The 27638-nt window shown below is 40.2% G+C and overlaps 1 protein-coding gene across 5 annotated transcripts in view; it reads left to right on the top strand.

Annotated features, from left to right (window-relative positions):
* The first annotated feature begins 3999 nt into the window (after positions 1-3999).
* The window catches only part of POLE2 (DNA polymerase epsilon 2, accessory subunit), a 31308-nt gene continuing 7669 nt past the window's right edge, over positions 4000-27638 (top strand). Inside the window, exons 1-15 of one of the 5 annotated variants that reach the window (XM_045450897.1) lie at positions 4000-4120; positions 7934-8034; positions 9179-9254; positions 12359-12436; positions 12568-12661; positions 16396-16470; positions 19309-19392; positions 19991-20047; positions 20470-20518; positions 21151-21223; positions 24163-24335; positions 25195-25284; positions 25460-25514; positions 26312-26368; positions 26456-26533. In XM_045450897.1, the coding sequence (XP_045306853.1) occupies positions 4053-4120; positions 7934-8034; positions 9179-9254; positions 12359-12436; positions 12568-12661; positions 16396-16470; positions 19309-19392; positions 19991-20047; positions 20470-20518; positions 21151-21223; positions 24163-24335; positions 25195-25284; positions 25460-25514; positions 26312-26368; positions 26456-26533 (1208 nt within the window). In that variant the 5' untranslated portion in view covers positions 4000-4052. Of the gene's footprint in view, positions 4121-4489; positions 4612-7933; positions 8035-9178; positions 9255-12358; positions 12437-12567; positions 12662-16395; positions 16471-19308; positions 19393-19990; positions 20048-20469; positions 20519-21150; positions 21224-24162; positions 24336-25194; positions 25285-25459; positions 25515-26308; positions 26369-26455; positions 26534-27638 lie in introns of those variants that run through there. The other 4 variants (XM_045450896.1, XM_045450895.1, XM_045450894.1 and 1 more) reach the window with 4 other exon arrangements.

Genomic DNA, 27638 nt, shown 5'->3' with positions numbered 1-27638 from the left:
TTGATATTGTATTTTTGAAATGTCCCACTTGTCTTTCTGGACCTTAAAGTCCAGTGGGGGCTATAGAGCAGCAAACAGACAACTATCATACTATGTAGAAAGTGTGATGATAGCCAAAGTCAAGGGCACCTTGGAGGTGCATAGGAAAGCCACTAACTCAGGTTTGGGAGAGTCAGGGAAGATTCCTGAGAGAACATACAATCTAAGCTAGAAGCTGAAGGATGAGCAGAAGTTGTTCAGGCAAACGGAGGGGAAGAGGGAGAGAAGTGTTCCTGGAAGATGGAACATGAGAGGAGAAAGAAAAATGTCCTGTTCATTTTATCCTAACGTCAAGAGTTTGATGTGTTTTAACTTGGGAAGTGAAATAATTATTTTTAGAAAGTTTATTCTGATGGCAAGATTGGAGACAAAGAGACCAGTTGGCAGGTCAGGCGCTGCTGGCTAGAGAGGCTGGTGTCCTGAATGAGGCCTCATGGAGATAGAGGTGGACAGGTTTGAGAAATACTGGGGTGCCTGGCTGTCTCAGTTGGCGAAGTATACAACTCTTGATATCAGAGTGAGATCTGTGAGTTCAAGCCCCATGTTGGGTGTAGAGATTACTTAAAAAAAAAAAGTAGGACTCAAGGGATTTGGTGGCTGATTGGTTTATGGGGGATGAAGCAGAGGAGGGAGAAAAGGATGCTGCCTAGTTTTCTAGCTTGGTCAGTGGATGAAAAGGTAACGAATTTGGGTGGTGAACAAGAGAAGAGGAACAGATTTGAAAGGGATAATGGTGAGTTCACGTGCGGGCATATTGAGTTGGTTTTAAAGCAGAGAGGAATAAGAAATACGGATTTTGGAGTCATCAGCATAGAGTTGTTCACTGAAGTATCAGGACTTTATGAGGTAGCCAGGTGAAGGAGATATGGTTAGCAAGTTGGTGCTGGCGGTGGCAGGAGACCTTGATATCTTAACACGTGGACTTTTCATAAAGGTTCTTGAGGGCAGTTGGCTTCCCCAAGAGCTAGTGACCCAAGAGAAAGCAAGATGGAAATAGCAATATCTTTTATGACCTGGTTTTGGAAGCTATAACCTGTCCTTTCTACAATATCCTTTTGGTGTTATGGGTCAGTCCTCTTCAGTGTGGGAGGCAAGTATGTAAGTTATGAACACCCAGAAGCAAAAATCACTGGGGGGCTATCCACAATCCGAATGGTTGCTTTCATCTGTTTTCCTCCATTGACACTAACAGAATAGGCCAGTTGGCTTTTAGATTGTCCCACATTCTGGATTTGTCTGATTGTCCTCATGGTGTAATTTGGCTTAGTTCCCTCTCTGTATTTCCTTAAGCCAGAAATTAGATCTAGGTTTGATTAAATTTAGCTTAACCTTTTTGGCAAGCATGCTTCATAGGTGACACTGTATATGTCATATTGCATTATAACAATAACAAAACTTCAAAGTAGCCCACTATTAATGATGCTAAGTGTGATACTTGGTTAAAGTGGTAACCTCTGAATGATCCATTGTAAAAGGTAAGTTCTATCCTTTGTATTATTAGCTAGTAACCTGTAGGGTAACACTTTGGGACCGCACAAATATCTGTTCCCTAAAACTCTTATCTGATGTTTTTAACATTTTATATCCCTATTCCCTCCACTTTACTACCCATAGATAACCATTTGTTTTCTGTTTATCTATCTAGTGGTTAAGCAGATACAGTCATCATTATTTGTACATTTCATGTTTGTGAATTTACCTAATTGATAAAATTTATTTGTAACTCCTAAATCATACTGGGGGTTTTCACAGTCATTCGAAGACATGCACAGAGCAGTGCAAAATTTTCATTGCCCATCACACACGTTTGTGGCTGAGACTGAACAAGACGACACTTTGGTTTCTTTTTTCATCTCTCACATATAAACAGGTGTCTTTTTCGAGGTATATTTAGTGCTACATTTTCTGCATTTTTGTGATTTTTGATGGTGATTTTGCTGTTTAAAATGGCCTCCAAGCATAGTGCTAAAGTGCTTTCTGGTGTTTCAAGGCACAACATGGCGTCTGAGCGGCTAATACATATGTTAGATAAGTTTCCTTCAGGCATGAATAATAGTGCTGTTGGTCTTGAGTTCAATGTCAATGCATCAATAATATGTATTAAAAGTGTCTTGAAATGGAAGCATCCATCAAACAAGGTTATGTATCTAACCATTGATGAAAATATGACCAGAGGCTTTATATTCCCTCTGGTAGCAATGATTAACTATTTGCTAATTCAGTGTTGGTGGTGACTTTATGCAACATAACTACCTCAAATAATGAGAATCAGACTGTATGTTTATCTATTTTTATTTCCTCTCCCTTCTTACATAAGAGCTCAATTTTTCTTTGCAATTTTTTTTTTGCCTTCAGAATATATTTTATTGAAAATATACAGGAAATTGTGCTTAATAACCAGTGTTCTCCAAGATGTTATATTTCCAATTTAATGCACAGTTAAGTGTATTGATTTGGGTGTGCTTTCAATTTTAAGTTTACGTGTTTCCTTTATATTTTTTTAAATATGTAAGACATATAAATGGGTCTACAGTTGAAAGTCTTACCAAAAAGAAAGTCTCATTCTATCCTTATACCCTCCTGTCCTTTACAGTTAACCATTTTTTTCAGTGTCTAGTGTAACATTCAAGTGTTTTAAAATACAAACCCAAGTAAATACATATACATGTGTATATTCTTATTTTCTCTCCTTTTACCATACTTAAATTTTTTTTAATGTTTATTTTTGAGAGAGAGACACACACAGAGTGTGAACAGGGGAGAGTCAGAGAGAGAGAAACACAGAATCTGAAATAGGTTCCAGGCTCTGAGCTGTCAGCACAGAGCTCCACGTGAGGCTCAAGCTCACAAACTGTGAGATCATGACCTGAACCAAAGTGGGCCACTTAACCCACTGAGCCACCCGGGCGCCCCTCCTTTACCATACCTTTAAAGAAGTAAGTCATGTACGTTGGAAGTCACTGTATATCAGTACTCAGAAATTGTTCTCATGTTTTATAAGGCTGCGTGTTCACTTATAAGCACTCTATGGTTTTGTTCAACTCACTGAAACAAGTGTTTTTTTTTTTTTCATTTTTTTTTTTTAACGTTTATTTATATTTGAGACAGAGACAGAGCATGAACAGGGGAGGGGCAGAGAGAGGGAGACACAGAATCGGAAGCAGGCTCCAGGCTCCGAGCCATCAGCCCAGGGCCCTACGCGGGGCTCAAACTCACCGACCATGAGATCGTGACCTGAGCTGAAGTCGGCCGCTTAACCGACTGAGCCACCCAGGCGCCCCGAAACAAGTGTTTTTAAAGTGTGGCAAATTCGCTTGCTGGAATCAGACTAAGTTCATATCCTGGCATCACCACTTAGTGAAGGTTTCATCTTGAGGGAAGCATCTCCCATTTTTGCGTCTCAGTTTTCTCATCTGTAAAATGAGGGTGTTGAAAAAATAGCACACAGCTCATTCGGTTTAGGAGCAATACGACAGTTAATATACTTCATGCTTATGACATTGCATGGAACAAAGGAAGTTCTCAAATACAAAGCGGGGTGGGTGGGAATGGTGGTGATTTTTGTAGCAGCTTCGAGTGAATGTTGGGGAAAACCCTATAATGTTTCCAGAACCCGTGTGAAGTAGAGAGCAGGAGTACACAGGACTCCCGGGTCTGGGATGAGCCGGATCGGAGTCCCGGAAGATGACAGCGATGAGGGCAGCGATGTGACGGTAGGTCAATACCGCGCGTGGGGGAGGGAAGCACACTACCAACCAGACACCAGGAAAGGACACCTTCTCCTTTCAGTCTCTGGGCAACAAAAGCGTGCGGTGTCGTCTCTTCTTTTAGCCTACAGGGTCACGGGCTGCGACGCGCCAGGCACCCGGGGGCGCCGAGCTCTCGGCTCGGGGGCTGGAGCCCAGGCTGGGCTTGTGGCACCCAAGCCTGGGCAGTCGCCGCGCGGGGGCGGGGCGATCCCGGGAAGGGGCGTGGCAGGGGCGGGGCAGCGGCCGTGGCGCCAAAACGCGAACATGGCGCCTGAGCGGCTGAGGAACCGGGCAGTTAACGCCTTCAAGCTGCGTGGCTTGCTGCTCCGGGGGTGAGTCTCCCTGGGGGCAGTTTAACGGAAGGACCAGGAGGGCCAGGGTCAGGCGACCGCGCCGGGCAGAGGGACGCGCCGCGCGCCGATTTAAGGCTTGGCCTTAAATTACAGAGACCCTTGAAAAAGTCTAGAGTGAAATCGATCTGGCAGGGTCTTAAAGGCTTCGAGGACTTAGATTTCCCGACGTTCGCGTGGAATCGAAACGTTACTCCCGGGTGGGACATGGTCTCCTCCTGCAAAGTGCCACAATGAACCGGAGAAGCGGCTGTGTCGCAGCAGCGGTTTTTTGGCATTGTGGCTTGAGCGCCTCTCGGTATCCGTCTCCCTCCCCTCTCCACCCCACCCCCTCCACGCGTCCCGCCTAGTCTCTGCCTCCCCTAAATGGGAATAATAGAGCGACTACACGTAGTTACCGAGTCGTCAGTTGAGCAACCTGGGAAAGCCCACATGAGTGTCTGTAGTTATCAACCTACAGTTTTGAGAAAATTGTGAGCCCTCCCCTTTCTAAATTTTGGATTAGGCATTACTCCTGAGTGACAATTCCTAGAGAGTTAAGAAGTGGCTAAATTTGAAGCATGTTACTAGATCTTTTCCTAGGTCTTCCTCCTCCAACCCCCTTGAACATTTCCTTTGGAACTTCTCGGATAGTCAGGTTTCCTGGCCATAATCATGTTTTCTAGTCCCTACAGAATGCACTCTTGTTAAGATTTTCCTCACTAAATCTGTTTGTTGTTGTTGTTGTCTTTTAGAATACAGTGTTTTTTACAGACATATTTAAATACCTGCTGGATAGAATGTACTTTTTTTGTACCAGGCTTTGATCGCTTTTGCTGTATGTGGAAAGTTTTTGGTTTTGGAATAATGAGTTGTATGAAACTTAAAAAAAATTTTTTTTAATGTTTATTCATTTTTGAGAGAGACAGAGGAAGAGCAGGGGAGGGGCAGAGAGAGAAGGGGACAGAGGATCCGAAGAAGGCTCCACGCCGGTATCAGAGAGCCCAGTGTGGGGCTTGAACTCACAAACCGTGGTGAGATCATGACCTGAGAGCGAAGTCCAACGCTTAACCTATTGAACCACCCAGGCGCTCCTTATGAGACTTTTTCTTAAATTAATTAATTTTTTTTAAGTGGGCTCTATATCCAACATGGAGGAGCTTCAACTCAAGACCCAAGGATAAGAGTCACATGCGCTACTGACCGAGCCACCCAGACACCTCGACTTTTACGAGACTTTAACTTTGCTTTTGGATTAGTGGTAAACAAGGGCAAGGGTGGAGAGAAAATAATGAATTTTGTTCAGTTCGTCTCTGACATTTTGAAAATATGAGCAATTGATCAATAAACTGTTCTCTTTTCCCTTAGAATTTGACCCCTTAGAATTTATTCCCTTAGAATATTAAGCTGTCATTCATTAATGAATTTAGTCAGAAATACACTGAAATGCTATCTATACAGGATCTGGGCCAGATCTGTATAGCTTTACAGGCTTTAGTCTATCATAAGATCACTGTGCTGGAGCAAGGAGTACAAGAGAGAGTAAGACACTGTGGAAATTGGGGGATAGATAGTGTATTAGTTATTTATTGCTGTGTGACAAATTACCCCAAAACTTAGAGGTTTAAAACAGCACACACTTACTAACTCACGTTTTCTGTGGGTCAGGAGTTCAGGTAGCTGGGTCCTCAGCTTCAGGGCCTCTCAGTCTCTCATCTCAAAGGTCATTTGGGTGAGATTTGCTTCCAAGCTCATTCAGTGGTTGGCAAGATTCAGTTCCTCCAGAACTATTAGACTTGGGGCCTCAGTCCTTGCTGCCTGTTGGCCGAAGGCTACCCTCAGTTCTTGGCCATGTGGTCCTCTCCAGTATAGCAGCTTAATTCATCAAAGCCAGCAAGAGTTTTGTGACATCTTGTTGCTTTAAAATCTTTTCTTTTAAAACTGCAATACAGTAAAATGTTCCATTACTTTTACCATATTCTGTTGTTAGAAGCAAGTTCCGAGGTCCAGCCCATACTCAAGGGGAAGGGTTGCACATGGATGTGAATACCAGGAGGCCTGGATTATTAGGGGTTGTCTTAGAAGTCTTTCTACCATGGATATTAAATAATTCAGTTATTTAATTTCAACTTTAAAAAGATCCCAGGAAAGTAGTGCTCTGATAATGTACAACAAGGTAACTACTCTAGAGTTAAAGAAGTCCATCATTAAGGAAGTGGTTTGAGCTGACTGTTCAAGATGACTTCACTAGATGAAGAAAAGAGTGGGGAGAAATGACCATATAAAGTCTCTGAGGCAGGAGAGCACTGAGGGAGCCTAACAAGATTTGGTAGGGGCCAGGTCCTCTATAGGTCTATAGGCTTTGAGCTGTCCTAAGAGCTGTCCCAATTCACCCAAAATGTGTGTGACTTTAGGGACTTAGTCATTAAATATCTAATGGATCACCTTCAAATTTGTTTGGCATTCTGCCAAAGGATGGCATGGTTCCAGTTTTCAAGGACCAATTTATCTATGATAAATTGGAGAGGTAATACCCACACATGAAACAATCAATAAGCAACCCAAAATAAAAACAATTAGTGGGGTGACTATAACAATAACATTGATGTGAAGTGTGAAGTTGTGTGCTACAAACACAGAATGGCATGCAATTAGCTAATTGTTTAGACAGTGTTCATTCTGAGCCCTCTTGGCATTTAAATCAGGGATTCATGCAGAATTTTTTTTTCTTTTTAAAGTTCAGCTTTATTGAGTTCTTTTGGAGTCATGGGGGGGATTCATGTGATTTCAATATGAACATTGCTTCTATGACTAGTCATATATCATAATTTTTTCTAGTCTAATTTTTAAATTTTAAAATGGAAAACAATGATGAGATTACTAGAATTTAAGCAAATGCATTATCAAGTTAATAAATATATGCTTAAGTGTCTGCTGTGTTCAGGACATTGAAGCAAATGAAGTCTTCCTTAAATCTAAGGAGATAAAAAAAATGTAAGGTGATAAATAGTACAAAGCTAATGTGATGTATCAGACCTGAGATGTATAGGAATTTTAACAATTCAGAAGGAAGGGGAGATTGCAGCAGAGAGAGCTGGCCTAGGAAGCCGCCTTTTTTTTTTTTTTTTTTTAAGTTTATTTATTTTTGAGAGAGAGAGAAAGAGAGCAGGGGAGGAACAGAAAGAGAGGGAGAGAGAGAATACCAAGCAGGCTCCGCGCTGTCAGCACAGAGCCTGATCTGGGGGTCAGTTTCACAAACTGTGAGATCATGACCTGAGCCAGAATCAAGAGCTGGACCCTTAACCAACTGAGCCACTCAGGCACCCCATGCCTAGGAAGCATTCTTAAAAGAAGGATGTGATTTGGGGCTTTAAGAATGGTTTTGTTGAGGGGCGCCTGGGTGGCGCAGTCGGTTAAGCGTCCGACTTCAGCCAGGTCACGATCTCGCGGTCCGTGAGTTCGAGCCCCGCGTCGGGCTCTGGGCTGATGGCTCAGAGCCTGGAGCCTGTTTCCGATTCTGTGTCTCCCTCTCTCTCTGCCCCTCCCCCGTTCATGCTCTGTCTCTCTCTGTCCCCAAAATAAATAAACGTTGAAAAAAAAAAAATTTTTAAAAAATAAAAAAAAAAAAAGAATGGTTTTGTTGGCAGGGGATAGAAGGAAGAATTTGTTCAGAAAGGGCAGGAGAGATGAGCACCGCTTGCAGAGAGGAGTGAGTAGATCTTAATTTCAGTGCTAGATTGATAAGTGCCAGTTTTTGGCATCAAACTTGTAGCCTCAATTACCAATGACATGCCTCATCTTTTCTTTCCTTCTCAGTGAAGCTGTTAAGTACCTCACAGAAGCTCTTACACCTATCAGTGAAATAGAACTTGAAGATGTGCTGGAAAAGATCATTGATGCAGTTGAAAAGCAACCCTGTAAGTAACATTTTCCGATAGCTCTTAAATCATTTCTAGAGTTCTATGTCCTCAGTTAGATTTATGGATTTAAGTGGAAGCTGAAGATTCCCTATTAAAATTTTCCTGCGTTATGAGACACATGCATGGTAGGTAGCACTTCTTCCCAAGGGGTAACCTCTAGTTCTGTTGGAACTCAGGACATTCCCCCCCGCCCAGGCTGTTAAAATTCTTCCCACTCACGGAGCCGTGTCACTGCCAGCTTTCCAGCACTTGACTCCTGATTTTGATCTAGTCCTCATGGCCACTTTTGTCTCTCTGTGTGCTTTCTACTTTGTCTTACTTAGATTCAGTACTCCTAAAAGTTTGGGGGAAACAAAGAGTTGAAGCTGAAGTTGGACGCTTAACCAACTGAGCCACCCAGGCACCCATTCCCCCTTTTAAGATATGAGCATATTGGGGCTCCTGGGTGGCGCAGTCGGTTTAGCGTCCGACTTCAGCCAGGTCACGATCTCGCGGTCTGTGAGTTCGAGCCCCGCGTCAGGCTCTGGGCTGATGGCTTAGAGCCTGGAGCCTGTTTCCGATTCTGTGTCTCCCTCTCTCTCTGCCCCTCCCCCGTTCATGCTCTGTCTCTCTCTGTCCCAAAAATAAATAAACGTTGAAAAAAAAAATTTAAAAAAAAGATATGAGCATATAAACAACAATCTATCCATAAGGACATCTAATCTAATGAAATAATGCTTGTAAAGTCCTGAGCATAGTGTCACGCTTTTCTTAGGGCTTAATAAGTGGTTGCTGTTATAATTGTTACTATCATGCCTATGGAAACATAGCAATTGTGATAGAAAGTTATACTAATGTAACCTTCTTAATCCTAGGAGTTTACAGAAGTGTTTGCATAACTGAATTTGTTAGTAAACAGTATTTAGAAAAGTAAGGCACTTGACTTGTATTATGATACCACAAGTGTCTTTGGGTGTAGAAGATTTAAGGTTTTTGAGATACGGCTTTTGTTATTGTTCTGACCTAACCCTTTGTCATAAGAACTAGGTAATGAGAATCTCAGGGTTGGTGTTTGCAGATTATTTTTAAGAAAAAAGCTACCTGTGGAAATAAGTAATTTTTTTGTCTGTTTCTAAAATTTGACTTTAAATTCTCTTTTCAGTGTCATCAAACATGATTGAACGATCTGTAGTGGAAGCAGCAGTCCAGGAATGCAGTCAGTCTGTAGATGAAACTATGTATGTGGATAAAATGAACTCTTCCCCCCTGCCGGAGATGCTATGAATCTTATTTTAAATTATTTTCTTGGGGAAATAATTAGTGGTCAGCATTTGTACAGTGGTTATTTCTTCGTATTTCTTTTTAACTGATAGTTTGCATTATAAACCTCATTAAATGACTCATCTTTACTATTTTTTCCCTAAGATTTGAGATTAGAGTCTTGTTTATGCCATTACCAACTTTTGCCACTACCCATCTGATCTGACTTTATATTCTGCATGCTACTCCTGGATTGAATTGAATATGTAGACATATACTTTGCTTTTGCTCTTAGGAAAGTGCTGCATCCAGAAGAGTTCAGCGACTTATGTTGGGTCACATGGTGAATAGCAAAGAGGGTGGAACCTTAGTTTTTTGATTCTTGCCACTAAGTCATGCTATTAGAGCTGATAAATTCATATGGCAGTAATTTTTCTGGGTTTTATTTCCAAGCGTCCATCTTTCCTTTCCTCTTTTGATGTTTATTGAGAGAGAAGGAGAGAGAGAGTGGGGGAGGGGAAGAGAGATGGGGACAGAGTTCCTGAAGTGGGCTCTGTGCTGACAGTAGAGAGTCCGATGAGGGGCTCGAACTCACGAACTTCAAGATCACAACCAGAGCCAAAGTCGGTCGCTTAAGTGACTGAACCACAAACGAGCCCGTGCCCTCCCTTTCCTCTTTTGAATATGACTTCTTTCTAGATTCACAGGGTTTAACTGGGAGGAAAACAACTGGGGAAATGGACAGAGTAATAACTTTAACAGTTTTTTCCTCTTTGGGGCAATGGAGATCATTGAAAAGAGTCATTACCATAGTAGAGCTGCTAAGAACAAAGAAAACTGAAGAATTTTAATTTTAACTTTGCAAACTCATTATTTAAGATACCAGGGTACAGCCATCAACAGAAATCCAAAATGACTGTATGGAAGTGTAAGGATTATAATCATAAAATAAGCATTGAGTTAACTGTTGTTTCTGTCTAGCCCTTTATATGCCACAGTTAGCCAATGTGGAGGTCCAGTGGGACTAAAAGGTAAACAGTCTTTGCAATTTCAGTTGTCAGAAAGTTACTAATTATCACAGAAGAGAGGCTTTCATTTTTATAGATGAAGAGGTGGCGTGACAAGCCCAGTAACCTGTCAAGATTGATCTGCTAGAAAATAGCAGCACTGTACCTGGAATCTAGGTTTTCTTCACGTCCACCCGTTCTAGGCTGCTCTACGCTAGGTACTGCCACCAATGCAGCAAGAACGTTTTTGACCATATTCAATCTGGTAGATTAACATAAAATTTTAGGGAAGGTTTTTTTAGGTTGGACTGTTTCTACAATAGTGCTGTCAGTTTTTTTGAAACCTCTTTCAAATGTGGTTATGTTATTAACACTGAAAGGAAGTTATTTTGTTGAATTTCCTTCTCTAACACTGTGTCAACAATATGCCAGTATTTGGGGGGGGGGTGTCTTTTTCTATGTTATACCTGGTTCCTGGGACACTTTTGCATAACATTGCATAATTTTGGATTAGAAAATTGTTGGAAATGATATTCTTTAATATTATAGCTCATAAAAGTAGTACCCATGGGGAGAGACTTCTTTTAAGACATAACTATTTTATACGTACATGTTCTTTTTCAACAGATGACATTCTTAATTACAAGTTAACTTGATTAGCCATTTACAACAACGTGGATGGAACTGGAGGGTATTATGCTAAGTGAAATTAGTCAAAGAAAGACAAATATATGACTTCATTTATATGTGAGATTTAAGACATAAAATAGATGAACATGAGGGAAGGGAAGCAAAAATAATGTAAAAACAGGGAGGGGGACAAAACATAAGAGATGCTTAAATATAGAGAACAAACTGAGGGTTGCTGGAAGGGCTGTAGGTGGGGGGTGGGCTAAATGGGTAAGGGGCACTAAGGAAGACACTTGTTGGGATGAGCACTGGGTGTTATACATAGGGGATGAATCACTGGATTCTACTCCTGAAATCATTATTTTACCATATTGCTAACTAACTTGGATGTAAATTAAAAAATAAATAAAGATGTTTTGAAAAAGAACGAAAGCAAAATAAAGAGATTTGGAAATCAAAGAAAACTAAAAAAAAAAAAAAAAAAAGAAAGAAAAAGAAGTTAACTTGATTAGGGGCGCCTGGATAGCTCAGTTGGTTCAGCATTCTGACTCTAGATTTTGGCTCAGGTCATGGTCCTGGGGTCGTGGAATTGAGCCCGAGTGGGGCTCTGCACTAAGCTTGGAGCCTGCTTAAGATTCACATTCTCGGGCGCCTGGGTGGCGCAGTCGGTTAAGCGTCCGACTTCAGCCAGGTCACGATCTCGCGGTCCGTGAGTTCAAGCCCCGCGTCGGGCTCTGGGCTGATGGCTCAGAGCCTGGAGCCTGTTTCCGATTCTGTGTCTCCCTCTCTCTCTGCCCCTCCCCCGTTCATGCTCTGTCTCTCTCTGTCCCAAAAATAAATAAACGTTGAAAAAAATTTTTTTTTTAAAAAGATTCACATTCTCTTTCTCTCTCTCTCTCTCTCTCTCTCACTCACTGTCCCCCTCTCCCCCATTCTGCCTCTGTATCCCTCCCCCACTTGTGTGTGCTCTTGTGCTCTCTCTCTCAAAATTAAAAAAAAAGTTAACTTGATTTTTTTTTCTTGAGAGTATTGGCAATGCTTTCTTGTCTCTGAAAGGAAAATTTTATCCCCATATTATGACACTATAAGAAATTGTGGGGGTGCCTGGGTGTCTCAGTTGGTTGAGCATCCAGCTCTTGGTGCCGGCTCAGGTCATGATCTCATAGTTCGTGGGATCGAGCCCCATGTCAGGCTCTGCACTGACACTGTGGAGCCTGCTTGGGATTCTCTCTCTCCCTCTCTCTCTCTGCTCCTCCCCCACTCTCTCACTCACTTTCTCTCTCAAACTTAATAAATAAGCTTAAAAAAAAGAGAAATTGTGTATATGACCTGTGGAAAGTATATTTAATTTATATGCCATAAGATTGTAATACAAGTTTTTGTGCTCATCTAGAATTCGTATGTGTTAGTAAATCAGATCTGTGTTTTTGTGGGATGTTTTTCAGGGAACATATTTTCAATATCATAGGAGCATTTGATATTCCACGCTTTGTGTACAGTTCAGAAAGAAAAAAATTTCTTCCGTAAGTATATTGATTTTAAGGTAATTTCAGATGGACATTTCTTTGAGAAGGCATACAGCCCATGATTCATTTTTGGCCTACCTTTGTGTACTATGATAGTTATAAATAAGCATTCCTTTTTTTTTTTCTAGTCTATTAATGACCAACCACCCTGCACCAAATTTATTTGGGACAGCAAGAGATAAAGCAGAGCTGTTTCGTGAACGATATACTATTTTGCACCAGGTAAGCTGAGGGTAGAAAATGAGACTGTTTAAGATTAGGTAACACTCAGAGTTAATTTAAAGCATGGAATTTTGTGGTCCAAAGCTTGTTCAATAGACTGTTATTGGCCTGTGTTTGAGACCAGATGGAGGATACAATTAACAATTAACAAATGTGATGATAAAAATAGCTAACATTTATTACTGGTTTTTAACATGCTGAGCACTGTGTCCAGTATGTTACAGACATTACTTACCTCATTTAATCATCACAACATCAGTGTAGGTATAAAAGCTATTATCCTCATTTTACAGATGAGGAAACTGAGACCTAGATAAATTTAGGAAATTTACCAAAGATCACATATAGTAAGTACAGACCGGATTTGAACCCAGTTCGTCTGACTCTGGAGTCTGGCCTTTACCTACTACACTATGCTAGCTTTGTGCAGTTTACAGTCTATGAAGTTAAAGACATTTGCACAAACAAGATATAAAGTAGAGTTTTATGTGCTGTGAAAGAGACATAAACAGAATGTATTCATTGGGAAAATCAGGGCCTTGGTTGCTTTGATCTTGTGAAATGGGGAAAAGGTAGTGGTAACAAGGTGAACAAAGACACAGCAAAGGGAAAGAGTGAACTCTGCAGGAAATGATACGCAGTGGGTCCATTTTTGTGTGTAGAGAAGGCTCGTGAAGAAGAGTAGCATGGGATTGGTTTGGAAAGGCAAGCGGGAGCCAGGTGGTCAGAGCGCTGTGGATGCCACTCTTGGCGTTTGGGACTCTGTTTTCTTGGTACAAGGAGCCTTGGAATACCAGCGAGACTCCATCACGGCTGGGTTTTTTGAGCCCTTCTCCACCAGCAGATTTGGGGATGGGTTAAAAATATGAGAGAAGGGGCGCCTGGGTGGCTCAGTCGGTTAAGCATCCGACTTCAGCTCGGGTCATGATCTCATAGTTCGTGAGTTTGAGCCGTGTGTCAGGCTCTGTGCTGACAGCTCAGAACCTGGAGCCTGCTTCACATCCTGTGTTTCCTTCTCTCTCTCTGCCCCTCCCTTGCTCATGCTCTGTTTCTCTCTCTCAAAAAGAAATAAACATTAAAAATAAAACAACCACAAAGAATGGAAGAGAAGCCTTAGAGGAGTCTGTTATTAGTCCTGCCATAAATGATAGCTGGGGGGAAGGAAGTGGCAACGGTTGTAGACGGTGGACCGCACTGGAGCACTGGAAGCCATCATTCATGGTGACAGAGTGGATGTGAAGGGGAAGGCAGAGAGTAAAGACTCAGAGATGATTAAGGTTTTGAGTCAGAGAGTAGGACAGTAGAATAATATGGTAACAAATAAGAAAAAGAGAATGTTTGGGGAAGATGATTCAGATGACACAGGTACTGTCTTAAACATTTTTGAATTAAGGTTGTCAGTGGGAAATCAGGTGAAAAGTACATATAGAGCTAAAGAAAGAGATGTGGGAAGACAGATTTAGAGGGCATCTGCCCAGAGGAGTGGATGGAACTGCAGGGATGGGTGAGACCCTATGGGGCGGTGGGGAGAGAAGGGAAGAAAGGAGAATGTGGGGGCCAGGACAGGGTGGTGGTATACGGGAGAAGGTTTTAAGGACAGGATGGTCAGTGCGAGTAAGCTCTGAAAAAGGATGAAGAGAGTGAACCCTGAGGATGCCTGTCCTCTCCTTCCATCACCTGCGTAATGTTGCCAGATCAGTCTTCCTTGATGTGTAGCTCTGATATTGGTATGAGTTTGCACAGTCTTTCAAGGAGGTTTACTGCCTATGGAATTAAATACAAACTATATATACTTAGGGTTTGAGATCTTCCATCGCACCTTTTTGGCCAAAACCTCTACTTTTCCTCTAATCGTACCATACTAGAGCCAAAAATGAAACATAAACTATTGTTCATTTCTTCTCCTTCTTCTGTAACTTTGCTTTTATTCTTCACTCTCTGGGCTGCTCTTCCCTTCCCACTTTTCTCTGCTATTGAAACCCTCCTAACCTTCGCAAATTCCTCCTCTTTTCTGAAACTCTTCTTGATGAGTTGGATGCAATCTCCTTCTGCCTTAAAGCACTGACTATGTCAGTCTGTCTTGTGCATCATTTACTGGAGTTGGCCCTGCCTTGCCTTTGGGGTGCTTATCCCCATTATGAGATGCTCCTTGTGTATTTCCTCTGCCACACTTGCTTGGCACAATGCTGTTCACAGAGAAGATGCCCAAGTAAATACTACATTTCTTTTTTCTTTCTTTTTAAAAATTTGATTTTAAAGCCTATCATATTATTTTGGGTGTGTCACGTAACCGTTCTGAGCCTCATTTTTTCTTATCTGTGAAATGAAAGTGTTGCATTTTCGTCCATTCACATTTTTATCACAATTATCTTCCTATAAGCAAATCTGATGTTATTTTTATCCTATTTCAATATCTTTGTTTTCTATTGTCTACCAGATAAATTTCCTGACTTAGCATGTAAAGTCGGTATCGTCAGGGCTCTTTTATTGGAGGTTACAGAAACTCAAACTGACTAAAACAGAAAGAGGCATTTATTGACTTGTGGTGAGGTCTGGAGGTCCACCAGTTTCAAGCATGGCTGGATCCAGGATATCCCACGTCTTGAGGCATCTACCTGTCTCCATCTCTTGGCAATTTTATAAAAATTGATTTTACTTTCAAACAGGTTCTCCCTACGAGATGACAGAGGCCCCTAGTAGCCTCAGCTGCACTTGGAGAAAGTTCCTCTCTTCTGGTAGTTCTAGCAAAGGTCTCTTAGTGGCTCTTAGCTTGAGCCTGGACCATTCACTGGCCAAGAGGTGGGGTACTTATTCACTAGGCCTATTTATAGAAGGGAGAAGAGACACCAGCCTTGCCTAAACCACATGGACCACAGTGGGGCAGGGGATATGGTTCCCCAAATAGAGGCTCCAGCTAATCTCTTGCCCTGTCTGACATTCTGCTTTGTGTACCTCAGATTCCAACTATACTACACTTTGCGTCACTTCCCAAACACTCCTTTACTCTTGTAAGTCTTTCTTGTGACGCGTCCTGTCCTCTGCCTGAAATGTCTTGTCTCAGCCTCATATGGTTTCTTACTAGCAAAGTCTTACTTATCACTTAGGATCTCGTTAAATGCCTCCTTTTGCCTAGGGTCCTTCGTAGAAGGGTGGCCCTCTACTTTCCTGTCTCACAAACCCCTGTGCTTTGAGGGTGACCCTTGGTTTGTTGTCTTCATACATACTTCATACTGACACTCAGTCCAGAGTGTGCTGCTGGCAGCTATACGATAGAGCTTTTTCTTTAAAAAAAATTCTTTGAAATAATTTTTTTATTTTCCAAATTACACTTTTAGGTATTTGTATATTAAAATATGTGGGCTTTCAAATTTATTGAGAATAGGCAATATTAACATTCATTTAAGGACAAGATTTTGTCAGAGTACTATTTTAATGAATTTTAGTTTAAAATGTCTGATTCAGGGGCGCCTGGGTGGCGCAGTCGGTTAAGCGTCCGACTTCAGCCAGGTCACGATCTCGCGTTCCGTGAGTTCGAGCCCCGCGTCAGGCTCTGGGCTGATGGCTCAGAGCCTGGAGCCTGTTTCCGATTCTGTGTCTCCCTCTCTCTCTGCCCCTCCCCCGTTCATGCTCTGTCTCTCTCTGTCCCAAAAATAAATAAACGTTGAAAAAAAAAATTTTTTTTTAAAAATAAAATGTCTGATTCAGTAATTCATTTGAATCTGTCTTTTTTATAGAGGACACACAGACATGAATTATTTACTCCTCCAGTGATAGGTTCTCATCCTGATGAAACCGGAAGCAAATTCCAGGTTAGTTATTTAGGAGGCGTAAGTGTACAAGTTAAATATTTATTGCTTAATTCTTACTTATTGAAATTTAAATGAGAATGGACCGCTGGTAACTGTTTAGCTAGCTAATTGACCTGTGCATTCTCACTCTTGAGAAAGACCATTGTCTGTGTCCTGGGCCCTGCAAATCTCTAATAGAAGCTACCACTTCCTTCTTTGGGACAGGCCCTGAGACACCTGGCTGGCTTGGTTGGTTAAGTGTTCGACTCTTGATCTCAGCTCAGGTCTTGATCTCAGGGTCATGAGTTCAAGCCCTGCATTGGGCTCTGCACTGGGTATGAAGCTTACTTAAAAAAAAAAAAAAAAAAAAAAAAAACAGCGGGGAGGGAAGGCCCTGAGATTACGGTAACCCCCAGACCGTCTCTGGCCACCAACACAGATCCCTGGTCCTTCTGGTCCATTTGCTGGATACGACACTGGCTTTCTGACCAACTCTCAACGTTACCCTTCCTGCTCTCACTCAAACTCCAAAATCCTGGTCCTTGTCTAGCCCACACACTTACTCATCTAAAATGTGCTTTGTCCGTTGGAGTAAAAAGTTTACTTAAGGCACTAAGGAAAGAACATTTATAGGATAAATGAGACAGCACAGACAGGCCACAGGGTTGCTGGGGCCTGAGGAAGAGGTGGAAGGGAGAATGTTTTCTGTCACATGGGCTCCTTCCACTTTTGTACTCCTATGCCCTTTGTTTACTTGTTCCAGCCACACACCTAGTCACTGTCAGCCCGGCTGTGGCTTTATTCCTCTCTTAGCACACAGAGTCCTGCCAGGAGACAGTCCTTTGCTACTTCTAGGCCCTGCCAGTTCTCTGAGGTTCCGTATAGATTCTGAAGAGGCCCAGCCTCTTTTAAGGTTCATTACATTCTCTGCCATGACAGATCAGAAGTCATGATGATGAGTAGTCTGATACTAAAATATAATACTACACAATGCACAAATTAAGGTTCGATGGTAGCAACATAGGAGAAAACATTTATAGTGTTTGACAGTTTCTGCTTTTAACTTTTATGAGAGAAAAAATTGTATTCACTTTTGGAAATTGACATTACTTATATTTCCCTACCAAAGACCATCTATGTGTTTTCTTATATATATTAGGTTTCCTGTGGCAACTCAGTTGCCCACAGCCCAGAAGCATTATTTCTCCTCTCCTTTTTCCCAAACTAACTTTAAGACTTAGCTAAATTATTTGGGAGACCTGGGTGGCTCAGTTGGTTAAGTGTCTGACTTTGGCTCAGGTCATGATCTCACAGTTTGTGAGTTTGAGCCCTGCATCAGGCTCTGTCCTGATAGCTTACAGCCTGGAGCCTGCTTCAGATTCTGTGTCCCCCTCTCTCTCTGCCCCTCCCTCACTCACACTCTGTCTCTCTCTCTCTCTCAAAAATAAATAGACATTAAAAAAAATGTTATGGGTTAATGTGATTATATCTGACTTTATTTTTCCTTCTCTATATTTTTAAAATTTTTGAGTAGTAAACAGGCAGTATTTGTAATAAAAAAAATTTTACAGACAAAAAGAAGCTTCACTTGGTAATTCCTATAAGAATGAAACATTATACACCCTTTCATTCAGCAATTCTGTTTCTGGAATTTGTAGAAGTATGTGCAACAGTTATACCCATGCACTAGGCCAAGAGAGGTGCAAGAAACATTAAGCACTGTTTTTACCAACAGAAAACTGAGCACCTTATGTGTCCTTTAATAGGAACTTGGCAACATAAATTCTTGTATATGTACTGTACATATCTATATCCATTAAAAAGAATGAAGTATATCTATACATAGTTAAATAAAACGATTTCTTAGAGATATTAAATTTAAAAAGTTAAGTTGTATAATATTAGTAATAATATGGTTTAATCTTTGCAAATAAAACAAAAACTGTATGTGTTTAGAAATGGTATATGTATTAACATATATGTAAGATTGTGTATAGAAAAGCATCAGAAAGGATTTTTTAAAATGGTGCCCCAATTGTTACTACCTTTAACTTAAAGATAAAAATATAATGGTCAGATTGAGGATGTAAATAAATAATAATGACAACCTTTTGAAATGCTAGTATAACTTTTTAAATAGCCTACTAATTTGCAAGATGTATTGACCAAATAAATAAAATTTATATTCTTTTCTATATTTTAAAGGTAAATGTACTTATCATTATTCAGAATACAGTAGTCCCTCTTTATCCAAGGGTGGTATGTTCCAAGACCCCCAGTGGATGCTTCAAAGCACAGATAGTATCAAAACCTGTATATACTATGTTTTTTCCTCTATGTACATACCTGTGATAAAGCCTAATTTATAAATTAGGCACAGTGAGAGATTAACAACAATAATAATAAAATAAAACAATTATAACAATATACTATAATAAAAGTTATGTGAATGTGGTCTCTCTGTCAAAATATCTTACTGTACTATACTCACCTTTCTTATGATGATGTGAGATGATAAAATGGCTACATGATGAGATAGGAGGTGAATGATGTAAACATGACATAGCTTTAGACTACTATTGACCTTCTGGTGATTCATCAGAAGGAAGACCATCTGCTTCCAGACCATGGTTGACAGAGGGTAACTGAAATTATGAAAAGCAAAACTGGATAAGGCAGAACCTCCTGTAATATGAGATGAGACTTCATTGCTAAGAGCCTGAGTTGGTATTTTAGCTTTTTATAGGATAAATTATATCTGAGTTAATGCGCACTAAAAATTCACTTATTTATAAAAAGAGTAGTTTCTTCAAAGGACAAATTTTCAACCTTTAAGAATTTATTTTGTCTCATTTTAAGCTTAAAACGGTAGAAACCCTATTGGGCAGTACAACCAAAATTGGAGATGTGATTGTTCTTGGAATGATAACCCAGTTAAAAGAGGTAAGTTAAACTTCATAAGCATCAAACTGTTTTCAGCCTTTGGACTGATGAAATGCCAGTTCTGTATAGCATTTCTGCAGAGGGTACAGGGATGTATTCTTCATTGAAGGCTCCTGTCTCAGTTACCAAGTAGCCTTTGCACCTGCATTTGGTTTCCTGAGTAGACATCAGGGAGTGTCTTTGACAGGCCGCCAGTTTGCATAGCCTGAAATTAGTCCTCAGTGACCTCTGAGAGTACTGAGTTTCTAACAAGCAAAGCTGCAGACCACATCCTGCTCCCTCAGAGAAGGACACTGTTGGCTCTCTTAGGTGGAGGCACCTGGTGAGGCCCGTACGGCCACCACCGAGCATCCCTCTTGCCGTCTCTTGATCTGCAGAGGTCATTCTCCATTTCCCTCTTAGGAGTCTCAGTCTCCATCAAGTGATTAATCTGAGGCTACCAGACTAGCAAATGAAACACGTGGGCCAGGAATTGCTAGTTCTGAGAAATCTACTGTACTCTACTGTATTCTGTTGTCAAAGTTGTCAGTATTTTAATTATTTTGTCAGAGTATCCATTTTTACATAAATGTGGACATATTTCTTTTAACTTTTTTAGGGAAAATTTTTTCTGGAAGATCCTACGGGAACCGTACAACTGGATATTAGTAAAGCTATATCCTTTATATATTTTTTTAAATTATGTTATATGAGTTGGGGATATTGATTACACATCATTCTTAAGTTAACCTATTTGGTTTCCTATTGTAACTTACGTATGATGATGATGCAGGAATCGAGACATAATTCTAGCCAGAGACAAAAGAAACTGTAATTCTCCCTTATTTGGAGAATCCAAACAAGTCAGTGAGGAAGTTTATACCATGCTAAGAATGATCTATACTGACATTATTACCAAGCTACATCTTAGAATGGGGAAATTTAAACCTAAAATGTTTTAAGCTATGATCTACTCACAGTTTCAAATGTGAAGTCTTTGAATTTATTAGTCAGAAGTCCTTTGAGCCCAGAATTTATGTTGACTTTATCACCACCTCAAGCATAGAAATAGAATTATTTTCCTCAACTGCTGTATACCAGTTCCATAGTGGTTTATACACAGAGTCATGCTTTGTCTTAGCAGAAGGTAAGTCAGTATACCTTTTGCTGTCCTCCTCATCGTTCTATGGTAAAACCATTTCTACATTGGTTAAAATGTATTAACATGATATCATTTGGGAGAACATTGTTTATAAGAGCATACTTTTGACAACATTAAAAAACTCAGACTGGTGATGGGCCTGGGGTTTCTTTTTGGGGTGATAAAAATATTCTGAAATTAGTGGTGATGGTTATTCAACTTGCGAATATACTAAAAACCACTGAATTTGTATACCTTAAAGGGTGAAGTGTAAGGATATGTGAATGATGTCTTAATAAAATTGAAAAAAAACCCAAACAAACCAGATTTTACTTAGGGTCATAAAGTGAGACATTTCCTAATCTTTGTACCTCATGTCTCTGTACTCTAACATGTATTGTGAAATTAAAAAGTGAAAAGTTTTACTTCTGAGTCTGTTTCTACTTCATGACTTTTTAAAAATATAGAACTGAGACTACCTTTGGATCTGTAGCTAGGTGGGACTGGCAACCTCTGTAGTTAGTTGACAGAAGATGAGACAGCAACTTAGCATTACTGCTTTGTCTTCCATAACTTCCTTCCTTTCAGACAAGAAGAATTGGACAAATGAAAGTGACTTGTTACTTATCTTTTTTCAGGCTGGTTTGAAGATCAGGTGTTTCATGTCAATGCCTTCGGATTTCCACCCACTGAACCCTCTAGTACTACTAGGTATAAAATGTTTGGCTGAAGCCCTACAGGAATTTCATAATACTGGCAGTAGTGGTTTTAAGAGTGTGTATCATTTGTCGGTTACTCAGGCTTTGTGTCAGAATGCAAAGAGTAATAGAAAGAGTTGGAAGACTGGGTTATATGTGCATCTGAAAACTAGCACATTGATTCCTGGTTAGTTGTATTCATATCTCCCTACCTTGGCTTTTATGGGCACATGTTCCAGTCTTCCTGTCTCGCTTATCTATGGGGTTGATTAGAAGTTCAACTGAGGTAAGAGATAGGAAAACACTTAGAAGAATATAATTTTCGGGGCGCCTGGGTGGCGCAGTCGGTTAAGCGTCCGACTTCAGCCAGGTCACGATCTCGCGGTCCGTGAGTTCGAGCCCCGCGTCGGGCTCTGGGCTGGTGGCTCAGAGCCTGGAGCCTGTTTCCGATTCTGTGTCTCCCTCTCTCTCTGCCCCTCCCCCGTTCATGCTCTGTCTCTCTCTATCCCAAAAAGAATAAATAAACGTTGAAAAAAAAAAAAAAAGAAGAATATAATTTTCATGTTAATATAAAGCCTTATTTTTCTACTAATGATTAAAAGTTACAAGAGGCAGGGGCACCTGGGTGGTTCAGTCAACTAAGTGGCTGATTTCAGCTCAGATTATGATCTCGCAGTCGTGGGTTGGAGCCCCATGTTGGGTTCTGCTGACAGCTCAGAGCCTGGAGCCTGCTTCAGATTCTGTGTCTCCCTCTCTCTCTGCCCCTCCCCCGCTCATACTGTCTCTCTGTCTCTCTCAAAAATAAATAAACATAAAAAAAAAAGGTTACAAGAGGCAGATGAAAAAGCTCTTTAATGTAAGCAAAAGCATCATAATGTTAGAGCCATTCCAAAAGGACCTTTTCTGAGAAGAGAGAGTTCCCTGTCACTCAGGGTTTTTGTTTTTTGTTTTTTTTTAATTTTTTTTTTAATGTTTATTTATTTTTGAAGGAGAGCGGGACAGTGTGTGAGCAGGGGAACGGCAGAGAGAGAGGGAGACACAGAATCCAAAGTGGGCTCCAGGTTCTTAGCTGTCAGTACAGAACCTGATACGGGGCTCAAACTCACGAGCTGTGAGATCATGGCCTGAGCTGAAGTCGGATGCTTAACTGACTTGAGCCACCCAGGCACCCCTGTCACTCAGGTTTTTGAGCAGAGGCTAAACGATGGTGTAAAAGTTGTAGCTGGTGGCCTGTGGGTTGAATGTAGTCTGAAGAGCTTTCTTTCTTTTTTTACCCTTTGAGGTATTCCCCTTTGAGGTATCTTTTGTTTCCATTGTTTAAAAATTAAGAGATTTCTCATAAAAGTCTAGATTTCTGAGTCGTCTTGAACAACCAGATCTGGTACCATGGTCCCTGAATTCTCCCCCAGCTATCACTCTACTGCAGTGATGGCGCTTTGGGCAGGACATGTCAGTGCACCCTAGCTCATACCTAGGAGGCCTCAGCTGGTTGCTGCTTCCTTATTCAGTGTTCCCTTCCTGAAGCCTGTGAACATTTGAGTTTGCCACCTTTGGGGGAATTAAAGTTGCCTCCTAATCTTGAGATTCTGTCTGTGGTGAAAGTGATTTCAAGAAGTGTAAGAATTAAGATTCTAGTCCTAGTATACCTGTACAAAATCAAGGTATAGAGGCCACGTTTGCTGGCTGGAAGTTACTGTCAGGGCAACTTCTCTTCCTGTTGAGGTAACCGAGGGGAAAGTGCCGTTCATGCAAATGAGGACACAAGCCTTCATCAAACCAACTCACTTTTAAGTGAATGCGTTTAGTGCCAGTTTGTGGCTTTTTACAACGTGGTAGGTTTTCTTTGGGATATATTTAGAGCAAAATTTCTGTCGCTTTTGACATTTTATTTCCATACAGGCTTCAAAACTACTACTTTGGAATGAGAGGTATAATCAAGGAAGCTGGCCGTGAGCAGTAACCCTTCGGTTTCAGCCTCATACAGAGCCTGCCAGGCAGTGGAGACGATAGGGGGCAGTGCAGAGTAGTGCACGAAGCTCTGGCCCTGGCTGTCAGACAGGGTCCGAAACTGAGCACTTGCATCTGTTAACTGGGACGGGCCGCAGGCAAATCACTTAACCCTCCTGAACCTTTTTTTCTCTTTTGTAAAATAAAGAAAATAAAATCTCCTAAAATGAGGTGTATTAAGGATTTAAGATTGTAATCTGAGATATGTTTATATATGTACATAATTTACTTAGGAACCACATCATTCATCCATCCATCCATCCATCCGTCCATCCATCCAAGGAGAGAGTTTCTTTTTATGTGTGACTACGCATGTTTATATCCTTTTTTTTTTTGACATTAATAATGGACACATACATTGCTTTGTAACATCCAAATTTTTATAATTCTGCCATGTACGTTAGTCTCTGTAGACCTCCTTAATCCCTTAGAACAAATTTCTAAACATGGAATTGTTCGGTTAAATGGTTAGTACTTATTTTGAGCACTTTTATTAGATATTGTTTAAATCAAATGTGCATTCCTCCTACTTTCAATTACATAGGAAGTTTAATGTTTGCTTTAGTCGGTTTTAAAAGACACAGAAACAGCCTATTAAGTATTTATTCACTGCTTCTGTTTTTCTTATTTTAGGGCATTTGAATAAACTTATTTGTTTTTAAGTGCTACAAGTAGTACATTTTCATGGCACTATTTACACTGATGGGAAAATAACCTCATTAGGTAGAAAGAAACTAAATTTGTAAAATTATTAGAAAAACATCTCCAACATGGGGCTGGCTCAGTCAGTAGAGCACGTGACTCATGATCTCGAGGTTGTGGGTTTGAGCTCCATGCTGGGTGTAGAGATTACTTAAAAATAAAATCTTTAAGAAAAAGAAAGAAAGAAAAACATCTCCAACAGAATATAGGATAGAAGCTAATAATTATGTCATAATTACCTAGGGCATACTATGGAAATATTAATTTTTTTGGAGGGCCTTCTAATACATCTGTGAAGACTTCTGCAAAACTGAAACAACTAGAAGAAGAGAATAAAGATGCCATGTTTGTGTTTATATCTGATGTTTGGTTAGACCAAGGAGAAGTGTTGGGAAAACTTCACACCATGTTTTCTGGTGGGTGCCATTCTTTTCTACCCTTTTAAACTCGAACGAGGGTTCATGTCTTAAAACTAAATTGTTAAAAATGTATCTTTTTGAGTAGTCTATTTTCCTGTAAATGTTGATTCAGCAGTGAGATATTTTAAATGAGCCCATCTTAAAAAACTTAAATTTTTACATTTGAAAAATAATTGTGCGTGCGTATGTGTGTTCATGAGAGCTAAGAATTAGTCCTAAGTATAGCATAAGAATGGATAAGAGCTTGGGTTTGGAGTCTGACAGAACTGGGTTTATTTATTTATTTTTTAATGTTTATTTATTTATTTATTTTGAGGATGGGGGGTAGAGAATCCCAAGCAGGCTCCACGCTGTCAGTGCAGAGCCCAAGTCAGGGCTCTATCTCATGAACCTGGAGATCATAATCTGAGCTGAAACCAAGAATCATATGTTCAACTGATTAAGCCACTCAGAACTGGGTTTAAATTGCAGCCTGATACCTTGGGCAGGTTACTTAATCTCTCTCTCAGTTTATAGGGATGTTGTGAGAATCAAGCTATTACAGGGCCTGGCATATAGTAAGTGTTCAATAAATGGGCAGTATTGTTACTATTGTTTAAAAATACTGGTTATTAAAATAAGGTATTATTAAACTAGTAAGTTTTTGTTATTAAAAACTCATGGTTAGGGGCTCCTGGCTGGCTCAGTCAGTGGAGCATGTGACTCTTGATCTCAGGGTTTTGAGTTCAAGTCCCATGTTGGGCCCAAAGTTTACTTAGGAAACAAAACAAACAAAAGAAAAACCTCATGGTTAAAGGGTTTTTAATCTGATTTCTAGACTAGAAAAGTGATATTCATTTTATTCTCTTATTTTTAGGTTATTCACCAGCACCTCCAACCTGCTTTATTCTGTGTGGTAATTTTTCATCTGCACCATATGGAAAAAATCAAGTTCAAGCTTTGAAAGGTATTGAAGGTCTATTGAATAAATGTTTCTACATTTAGATAAATGAAATTGATAAGAAATGGTCTATAATATTTTCATTTCATTTAAAAGATGTAGAGTTGTAGCTAAGCAAATATAATTTGACTTTTATGTGCATTAAATGCAAATTAAATTTAATGTCCCTTTAAAATTTTAGATTCCTTAAAAACTTTGGCAGACATAATATGTGAATATCCAAATATCCACCAAAGGTAATGATTTCTATTGCTATATTTTTAAAAGTTTTTCAAAAAACAAACAAAAAGTGAATTCTAAATTTTATATCCAAGATTATTAAGAAATGAATGGAACAAAAGTTTGAGAAAATTAGTATGCTAAGAAAAAATTATCCTCACATCATGATAATGTATGTTATACTGTACTAGAGATTTATAGTGAAAAATATTGAAAAGGAAAGAGTGATACTTTCAACTATATTTTTAATTTCTTGGTGACAGTACTTTGTCTAGAGCTGTACTCTTCAATATGATGGTCACTAGCCACATGTGTCTCTTTAAATTTAAATTATTTAGAGGTTCCTGGGTGGCTCAGTCAGTTAAGTGTCCAGACTCTTGATTTCGGCTCAGGTCATGATCTCACCACTGCGAGATTGAGCCCTGTGGCTCTGCGCTGGGGGGTGGAGCCTGCTTAAGTTTCTCTTTCCCTCTACCCCTCCCCCCACTTTCTCTCTAGCACTCTCTCACTCTGTCTCTCAAAAAAAATTAAAGTTAAATTATTTAAAGTTAAATATAATTAAAAATTCACTCACACTAGCCACAGTTCAAGCACTCAATAACTGGACAGTGCACATAGAGACATTTCCATCACTGCAGAAAGGTCTGCTGGACAGTGGTAGTCTAGAGACTTAGTTCATTTATTAAAATGCATGCAATTTAAAAAATATTAAAAATTATTATTTAATTCAAGGCAGTAACTCGTCTTTAGACTACTGGATATGGTTGCAATAATTTTTTTTTTTAATGAATTATATTGAATTTTGCTACAGTAGTCGTTTTGTGTTTGTTCCTGGTCCAGAGGATCCTGGATTTGGTTCCATCTTACCAAGGTAAGTTGTGTTTAGATTTTTCTGACAGTTAAAAATATTTTGTCAAATTTAAAAATATATCCTATACCACATAAATTGTTTCTATAGGCCACCACTTGCTGAAAGCATCACTGATGAATTCAGACAAAGAGTACCATTTTCAATTTTTACTACCAATCCTTGCAGGTAAATATTACCATTTTGTGTTATGCTTTTTTTCGTTTCATTTCGAAACTAACTTGCTTCTTAAACTTTGTCTCCGAACTTTGACTACTATGAGGTAAATATAAAGCGAAAATTTCTCTTTATTTTAGGTTTCTCAAAACTTTAGAAATATTTTATCACTGGGCACCTGGGTGGCTCAGTCAGTTGAGCTTCTGACTTTGGCTTAGGTCATGATCTCACGGTTTGTGGGTTCGAGCCCCACATCGGGCTCTCTGCTGTCAGGGACGAGCCTGCTCGGGATTCTCTCCTTTTCTCTCTCTGCCCCTCCCTGACTCATGCTTTCTCTCTCAAAATAAATAAATAAACTTAAAAAAATAAAATTAAAAATATTTTATTACTATTGAATTCACTGATAATGAATTTAGAAGCTGAAAAACAGATGGAGATTTAAAAATCGATATTCTCATTACACATCCTTTAAGAAAAGCTACAATGGAAGAGTGAAACAGATTATGTTTTACTGCACATGCCACTTACTATAGTCAGAGGTTACAGTCCTTGGTTCTCTCTTTTCTGCCTGCATTCACTCCTTTGGTGACCTTAGCTACTCCCAAAGCGCTCAGTGCCATCTGTGTATTGACAACTCCCACATTTAACCTTTCTCCCAAACTCCAGACTTATGCATCCAGATGCCTGCTCATCATCCCCCGTGTATGTCTAGCAGACAATCTCACACTGAGCTGCTCGTCTACTTCCCACCCGTCAGCTCCCAACCTGTTCTGTACTCTTCCTCATTAGAGTTCATGACACCTTAGTCCTTCCAGTCACTCGGGCCAAAACTTTTTGGGTTTCTCTCACATGTAGTGTTTCAGGAAGTCCTTCAAAAATGTGAAGGAAGACCAAAATATATGCAGAATCTGGCCACCTCTCACCGCCTCTGTGACCCTCTACCATCTGCTCTAGCCTGGATTACTGTAATAGCCTCCTTGTTGGTCTCGAGCGTCTACCCCTGCCCCTCGGTAGTCAGTTCTTAACGCTGTGTTAGAGTGATCCTCTGACACATAAGCATGTCACCTCCGCCTTACTGATCCTGAAATTTGGGCGCTCCTCGTGCCATTCAGTAACA

This window comes from Leopardus geoffroyi, chromosome B3 (genome assembly GCF_018350155.1).
Source record: "Leopardus geoffroyi isolate Oge1 chromosome B3, O.geoffroyi_Oge1_pat1.0, whole genome shotgun sequence".
Taxonomy (NCBI): domain Eukaryota; kingdom Metazoa; phylum Chordata; class Mammalia; order Carnivora; family Felidae; genus Leopardus; species Leopardus geoffroyi.
The sequence above is the reverse complement of the archived record's forward strand: the minus strand, read 5'-3'. Positions and strand labels throughout refer to the sequence as shown.